Source organism: Temnothorax curvispinosus, unplaced genomic scaffold (genome assembly GCF_003070985.1).
Source record: "Temnothorax curvispinosus isolate PA1 unplaced genomic scaffold, ASM307098v1 QBEX01008390.1, whole genome shotgun sequence".
NCBI lineage: Eukaryota > Metazoa > Arthropoda > Insecta > Hymenoptera > Formicidae > Temnothorax > Temnothorax curvispinosus.
Genome location: NW_020218170.1, coordinates 30420 through 38898, shown reverse-complemented (window position 1 = coordinate 38898; position 8479 = coordinate 30420). Strand labels below are relative to the sequence as shown.

The window sequence follows — 8479 nt, the reverse complement described above, 5'->3', positions numbered from 1 at the left end:
TCGCCTTCGACGCGGATCGGCTCTCTCCGGCGTTTCCGAACTTATACATATTATTTCGCGTGAGAAGCAGAAACGGGGAAAAGTATAATACATATAACGGACAGATACAAATTTTACAATAATCAATTGCGGAAATCCCCAACAAATTAAGATTCTTGAAATAATGCTGATTGATGATGTTTATTATCATTGCGGTCAGGTTATATTGGTTTTGTAACTTATTCCGTAACAAATATTTTTATTATGTTGATTATATAGGAGAGAAAAGAAACATTTTAAACAATATTTATAAAATAAATTGAATAATGTATTTTGTTACTTATCACATTATGTTCTATTAAATAATTTATTAATTTGTCTATCACATAAATTATATTAATAATATTGCATCCCTACTTGTCAATATATCCTATATAATATATCAAAGTACATGTGTGGGCGGGGGGGCTTCGCCCCCCCTGCATCCCCCCGTTGTGTGAGTAAACCTAGAGGTGTGGGCGGGGGGCTCCGCCCCCGCACCCCCCCGTACACTGGGCGGTGTGGGTTGGATTGATGAGCGGCCAGGGGAGGCTTCGCCCCTCCCCCCGCACCCCTCCCCCCCATGGACACGCTTTTGGCGTGCCCGGGTAGGAAATGTATTTTGTTTTGAACGTGAGAAGGGGGCTTCGCCCTCCCCCCTGCACCCTCCCATGCACGTAAGCTTCGATCACTTTATATATTATAAGTTACAAAGCGAGGTTCACTAAATTGACAAGCGCGCCGGCGACACGTTAGAACGCGAATTCACTAAGAGCAATCAGACAATTCTAGTTTTAACTAAATTATTTTAGTTAAAACGCAAATTTACTAAAGCGGTCAGTTAATTCTAGTTTTAACTGAATTACTTCAGTTAAAACGCGAATGTACTAAAGCATTCGGTCAATTCTAGTTTTAACTAAATTCTTTCAGTTAGAACGCGAATTATCGAAAAGGCTTAGTTAAAACAAGAATTTACCAGTAAATTCGGGTTTTGACGGATTTCGGGTTTTAACTGTAACATATACACACACACAATATGCTGGGAAATAATATATAATAAATAATAAATAATTGTTGGTGATTTAATAAGAAAAAAAGATTTATTCTATTGTATGTACATGTATTCGGTGTTGACTGATTTTTAGCAATTTGTCTGATAATATAATTGACGAAATGTTGTAAAGAGATAATTGCATTTTTACCAAGAAAAAGTTTAATTTGTTGCAAAATGCCTTCTTTATATAAAATTTTTAATTTTTCTATCAAATCATAGATAATAGTAATTTTTATTTAATATTAATTTTATTTTATTATACATTTCACGATTTCACATAGCGTCTCGATTCCTCAGCTACGCATAAAGAAAATCTAAGAATTACTTTGCATTCGTCAGTCGTGTTTTTAACTGAAACGATACATACACAAATATAATTATTACAGTATGCTATATTAAATATTATATTTTTGATGCAATAGCAAATTGTAACACAGAAATTATACTTGAAAACTTGTATTCCTGATAAGCTATAGCAGTGAGTTTTACTAACATAAAGTTATGATAATCAATTTTTATTAATTTTAATTTATAATTGTGTATGAGACTAATAATAATTACAATATGAATAAGGTAATAAATAGTTTTAATTTTCTAAATTTATTTTTTTTATATACTTAATTTTATGCCTTTTAATAAATTTACCTTGCTCGATACAGTTGTCTAATATTCGATTTCGTATAGAGATGTTGTCATCATTTCGCACTTTCTTGTCCAGCTCTTTTTTCACTTTTTCTATATCGATATATGTACCAACCATCTGGAAATTGTATATGTATAATGCATAAGCAAAGATAAAAATATTAAATGTATATATTGGCGAAACTTCCGAAAACGTCCATGCTCAGATTTAGGTGAAACTTTGTGAATAGGTTTTTTTTAGATAGAAAACACATATACCAAAAGGATTTTTTGCGACTCCAAAGTTTAGTAATTTTTTTAACATTTTTAACTTGCTGCCTCCGCGTATACATTTTCCACGTGAAAGAAACCAAAACAGCTCTAAAGTAATGTAAACAACCATAAAGTCATACACAAAGTACAAATATATTAATTTATTTATATACAAAATAAATAAAAAAAAAAAAAAATATATATATATATATATATATATATATATATATACACACACACATAATGAAATATTATATATTCTCTAATTTTCTGAATACACATATTTTATATCATCTAGTAATACATAAAATGGATCTCCTTCAATTCTTTTTATTGTATATCGCCACAGTGATGCGCTTTAAAAGTATTTACGTGTTTAAAGAGCGTCAATTAACCTATGTAGGTTTGTGACGCGCTTTAAAAGTATTTAAGTGTTTAAAGCGCGTCAACTAACCTACATAGGAGGCTTCGCCCTCCCCCCCTCCCATAGTGTGCCTCCAAAGTACATGCGTGAGCTTTTCACGCTTGGAAAGTCTTAAACTTATGTGGCACCTCGTTTCGCGTGGAAAATGTATACGCAGAAGCAGCAAAATAATATATTTGTACTTTGTGTATGACTTTATGGTTGTTTACATTACTTGAGAGCTGTTTTGGTTTGTTTCGCGTGGAAAATGTATGCGCGGAGGCAGCAAGTTAAAAATGTTAAAAAAGTTGCTAAACTTTGGAGTCGCAAAAAATCCTTTTGGTATGTGTTTTCTATCTAAAAGGAACCTATTCACAAAGTTTCACCTAAATCTGAGCACGTTTTCGGAAGTACAGCCATAATTTCTTAGATAAAACATGATTTTTTCCTTGAAATAAAAGTTGTAGATCTCGTCGAGATGTTTTCAAAACACTATAATAAAACTCTCTTTTGTTAAGAATTTTCTGAGATATTTCAAATTTTGTATATTTTTAATATAAAATATAAAATATATCTCGTGAAGTATTCACTTTTCTATCACTTTACCTTCATAATTTTATACGTATAGAACAATGAAAGGAAGCGTATAATAATATTAATTTTTACATTTGCAATTTTGCAAAATTGAATAATATAAGTCCACAAAATGCAATCAATTTTTTTTAAATAATTTGTTTCTGTTTTTTTTCCAGCAATCGATTCCCTTCATTATTCTATATATAAAAGTATGAAGGTAAAGTCATCGAAAAATGAATACCCTTTACGAGATATTTTATATTTTATATTAAAAATATTAGACAAAATTTTAAATATCTCAAAAAATTCTTAACGAAAGAGAACTTTGTTATAGTGTTTTGAAAACGTTTCGACGAGATCTACAACTTTTGTGTCAAGGAAAAAACCAAGTTTCTTTTAAACTTGACATTTTAAAGAATTAAGTGCAATCTTTTTTAAAAAATATCTATATATAGAAAGAAAATTGTGTATAATTAAATCTTTGAAGACTTTAATAATGTGGGATTTGTCAAACACACAGTTAAAGTTAGTTAAGCCAAAAAGAAAACGTTTAAATTAAATATACAGAAATCTATTAAACCAAAGAAAAATTATTAAATAAAAAATAAAAATTTTTCTGCAAAATAATGAGTTATTAATGGATATAAATAAAAAACTATATATTTAATAAATTATTTTTAACATCTTTAAATTTTACCAATTCTTTTTTCTGCAACAGACATGCAAATAGACAGCCTACTTTTAAAGCTGAGTGATTAATATCCGGTGTTTCCACATCGTCATTTATTAGTTGATCCATCATCACTAAATCTGCTGTAAATCACAAATTCTTTATGAATTAATTTATTAAATCTATTTAAATTGTTGATGAGATGTAGTTATTTGGCAAGATAATTTAGTTTTATATTAAACAACAAAATGTATACAAAACAATTATTTGTTTTAATTAAAATATTTTAGACATTTAGGAACAGTTTAGTAACATACAAATATGAATATTCTACAAAAGGTGCATATATTTGATCGACTAATAATTGGCAAAAATTTTCATAACTTTACACGACGTTTTAACCCAGGCTTCGGGTCCTTCTCAAGTGTTCTAACAACAAACAATTATAAAAATTGCAGCGTCAATACATCGGGTTAATATATGTACGGAATTTAAATCGTGCTTGACGATACAACGTTAACTCAGCGAGGATGATACGAACAGTTGACTGAGAATTGTTTAATAATGGCACTTTTTCCTCATCAGGTATTTTTAATTGTTACTCACGATTTAAATTCCGTACATATATTAACCCAATGTGTTGACGCTGCAATTTTTATAATTGTTTGTTGTTAGAACACTTGAGAAAGACCCGAAGCCTGGGTTAAAACGTGATCGTGTAAAGTTATGAAAATTTTTGCCAATTATTAGTCGATCAAATATATGCACCTTTTGTTAATTATTATTGGCGGAACAAACACGCACTTCTTTATGAATATTCTAATTTTATTATTTAATTGTTATTAAATTCCAAACCATTTTATAAACTATTATTTAAATATAATGTTATAATATATAAATTATATATTATAATGTAATAATATATAATATTATATAATATATAATATAATGTTATAATATATATAAATGAAGGCACTAATTATCACATATTGTGTGTGACTTGGAAAGATTTAATTATATAACGGTTTTTGCCGTACAGACTTACCGACATTTACATTTGTTTTATTAAAACAGATCTGTACATCGGTTTTTGATATCGATAAAACATCCGCTACTCTGTCTGTAACATCGTCGATACCTATATTTACTGTCTATAATGAACACGAAATAATTATTAGCAGTAACAAAATATATTAATAAAAAAATAGACGGTGATAATAGGAACAATAGATGTTAATATTAAATGTTAGTTTATTAATACAATAACATAATTAATATATGACACAACATTTTTATCTTGTTTTAACAAAAATAAAATTAAAAGTAAAATTTAAAAAGTTAGAATTAAAAAATTAAGGTTAAATTTAAGAAATTTTAATTAAAACAAAATAAAATTATCTTATGTTAGAAAGAAGATGAATGAGAGAGAAGAAATTCGTTAATGAGGGAGAAGAGTATTTATTAATAATAATGCTTCTATATGAGATTGATGAAAATAAAACATTTCTTTGAGAGAAAAGTTTTTATATAAACAAAAACAATTTTCCCTTTACAATATTTATATGTATATTATATGTATAGTATTTTATAATCTTATATAGGCATTTTTTTGCATTAATAATAATAATTTTGATGTTAACTTAATTGTAATACTTATATTTATATAATGTAGAAGGACTTACAAGGGCGATACTGCACAGATATAGAACAAATATCAATCGCTTCATGATTTTGGATTTCTTACAAAATCTTTCGAGATTTTAATTGATTACTCCAACTTGCTCTAACTTGCTCTAATTTATCAATGTACTGCTGTCGATATCTCGATACGATACTTATATATCGTAGATATTATAAAAATAGAAACTTACACGTATTGCAAAGGTTATCGCACAGAATATTTACATGAATTTGTTGACAAGAAAATCTTAAGTGTTCGGCGAACGTTGGCATGTTGTGTTCACAATTCGAAAAATTTGTTTACGACTATTACTGCGAATATGTCAAAAGTCCATTTCTAATTAACATTTATTAAACAGAAAATTTAAAAATAATGTAGCTAGATTACTTACAAGGAAATTCACGTAAGTGTCTTTCTCCGATTTTGATAAGCTTTTACTTATTTTCTAGAAATAAGAGACACGTATTTTTTTTATACATACCTATACGTGTGGATACACTCTAAAAAATATCGGTGTGAAATTTCACCACACCCATGTAGTTAAACAATTCAATGTGAATTTTAACACCAAAATTGTTGACAATTTTTTACACCGACAAACGCGACGTCAAACTTTGATGCCATATTGTTTTGTTTTCACAACGTGTGGTATGACGACGCGACAAGCAACCAATGTATCGTGTACAGGTTATTAGTTCGTATTCGCGCCATCGTTATATACGGAAAAGTGTATAGGACTTCTTTTTCGTCGAATTATTTAAGTGTTTGTAATAATAATCAGTGTATTATCAAAGAGGATAAATCAGCTCGACAATATGCTTATAAAGTACCATAACGTGAAGAAGTTCGTCCACTTAAATACGAGTGATTCAGCAGAAGAATTCATCGTTAGAGGTATAGTTATACAGTGTTTCAAGTTGTAACAAATATATATTAAGCAGTGTAACACAGAAACGGCAAGCAGAATCTTCACGTGATATGCATCAGTTGAATGAATGTTTCCCAGTCAGCACCATGTCCAAAATCGGGACGTCTTAATATGTCCCGCTTTTGAACATGTGTGCTGTATGGGTTTTTTCTGAGATTTATAGCTTAATTACAAATAAAGAAACATCTTATTTCTTTTATTTGCAACAGTAAAGTTCACTGATATTCGAAGATTTATATTATATTATGTTCGTTTGCTATTCGATTTATTTTTACGTTCCACTGCTTAATAAATTAATATTTGCTTTTTGACCAATACATTTTGTTTTCGTAACATTTCTTTTAATGATGGTAATAGCCTATCAAACACGAATATAATACGTAACTGCTATGTAACATGTGCTTAATATATATATATATATATATATGTCACATGCAATGTACATGTTCATTGCAGTTATGTATCTGTATTTGCTGGGAAATTATTTTAAAATAATTTTTTTTTTATTAGTACGTAAAAAATTTATGGCAGAAGTGGAAGATAACAAAATAAAATTTTGAGATTCAGATGAGACTGAAATAGACTCGGAGGATCTGATAGAGTACATATAGGAAAAGCAGTCAGATAGCTTTATTTTAAATATTTGTAAAGAAACTTCAGCTGTCACCGGTAAGTCTGTTATAAATCCAGTAATATATGTATATAATTGTGTACATTCAGAAAATGTAATATTTTCGAAAATTTTGTTATGATGTATTAGAGGATCATTATCTATGGTGTGTTCAACAGCAGCAATAGTTCATTGTCTGCCAGTACATCGTCTGCTTGTGACGACGTTAACATCTGTATATTGCCTATTGAACAGTATTTGGAAGCTGCTACAAACAATTCTGCCAGTACATCATCTGCTTATGACGACATTGATATTTGTCTATCTCCTGTTAAGCAATATCTGAAAACTGCGAAAGAGAAGTCATTAAAATATTGACGTACTATAATACTGGATCCAAAACTCTCCAAAAGTATACTTATAGAATTTCCACGATTTCTAGATACGCCAGGTTTGGTAAGCTTTTTTTATTTTAATTTAAAATTAAATAAAAGCAATATATAAGTTATTCACTTATTATTATTTTTTAGATACAAAAAGATTTTAAAGCTTTAATGCCAGAGAATTTATCCAAATTAATTGAAAACTGGCAGGAATTTGAAACTAGAATAGTAAAAGTATCTGAGATTACAATTAAAAAAAAGAGTAAAGATATTGCATGTAAGTGTTTGATAATGCACAGAATTACAAACTTTTAATGTTGTTTTTCATTGATGCAATAAGGTGCAATGTGTATGTTTATTGGCAGTATGGGACAGAATTATTGTTCGAGATTCCGTTAACGTTGCGCCGTCCGATCAGATGGCAGCATCGATCGGGTATCGACGCCCGATCACCGCGACAGCTGGCGCACGCACGGGCGCGCTCATCGCCAACGTCTTCCTCGCGATATTCAGAGTCGTACAAATGGCCGCGCAGTGATCAGACGCACGACGTGTGCTCTGTGCATTTTCGATTGTGACTACACATCAAAGTGCCCACCGCAGTGATTACAACAGCTGCCGAGATACTGCATTAACATGTAAAGCGACCGCTCATCCAGCTCTACTCGGGTACATCAACACGACGACTCAGGCTCACATGTGCGCGAGTGCCGACCGCCACGTGTCTCACCGGCTCACGGGCGATTCATCGAAGAGGACGGCAATTAATATAATTGCCGCTCATTTACTCAGACTATATATACACCTCATTTTGTTCACCGCTCATCACTCTCAGGTCAGATTGTATCAATTTTGACGCATTAAAGACGCATTAAAGACGCATTAAAGACGGCTCAAACTGTGGTCTGAGTTACACAAAAACAAAGTGAATATTTAGTTAACACCTTCCACGCGCGTCCTTCTCATCCCACTTCCATCGCCGGGATTAATCAGCGATTTCGCGAACAATTATACAAACATTATTTTTACTTCTGCATCTTTTACCACCAACAGCTAAAGGAAAAAAAAGCCAAATCGTGCAACTATAGATATAGCAATAGTATAGATGTCATGTCTTATATCGTTTTATCAGGTAACAAAATAAATTAATAATTATTTGCTGTTATTGTTCAGAATTTGTATCTATTGCAACCTTGCAGATATGTTTGTATGTATGTATGTACGTATGTATGTACGTATGTATGTACGTATGTATGTACGTA

General features: G+C 30.5%; 1 protein-coding gene and 1 long non-coding RNA gene across 5 annotated transcripts; one reads left to right on the top strand and one right to left on the bottom strand.

Moving 5' to 3' along the window:
* Positions 1-1285: 1285 nt before the first annotated feature.
* On the bottom strand, positions 1286-5436 carry LOC112457863. 2 transcript variants are annotated; one of them, XM_025021162.1, is made up of 5 exons: positions 5298-5436; positions 4661-4766; positions 3643-3755; positions 1718-1832; positions 1286-1423 (listed from the first exon to the last, which is right to left on the bottom strand). In XM_025021162.1, the coding sequence occupies exons 1-5, from the start codon at positions 5340-5342 to the stop codon at positions 1338-1340; spliced, it is 465 nt and encodes a 154-aa protein (XP_024876930.1). In that variant the 5' UTR covers positions 5343-5436; the 3' UTR covers positions 1286-1337. The 2 variants fall into 2 exon arrangements, with proteins under 2 accessions (XP_024876930.1, XP_024876929.1); XM_025021161.1 differs by having other exon boundaries at positions 3643-3758; positions 5298-5435.
* A 99-nt stretch (positions 5437-5535) lies between these two features.
* LOC112457864 lies at positions 5536-7748 on the top strand. 3 transcript variants are annotated; one of them, XR_003041161.1, is made up of 5 exons: positions 5536-6190; positions 6792-6893; positions 6985-7290; positions 7365-7494; positions 7583-7748. It is a non-coding gene; the product is annotated as an uncharacterized LOC112457864 (long non-coding RNA). The 3 variants fall into 3 exon arrangements; XR_003041160.1 differs by having other exon boundaries at positions 7365-7748; XR_003041162.1 differs by having other exon boundaries at positions 6735-6893; positions 7365-7748.
* The last annotated feature ends 731 nt before the right edge of the window (positions 7749-8479 follow it).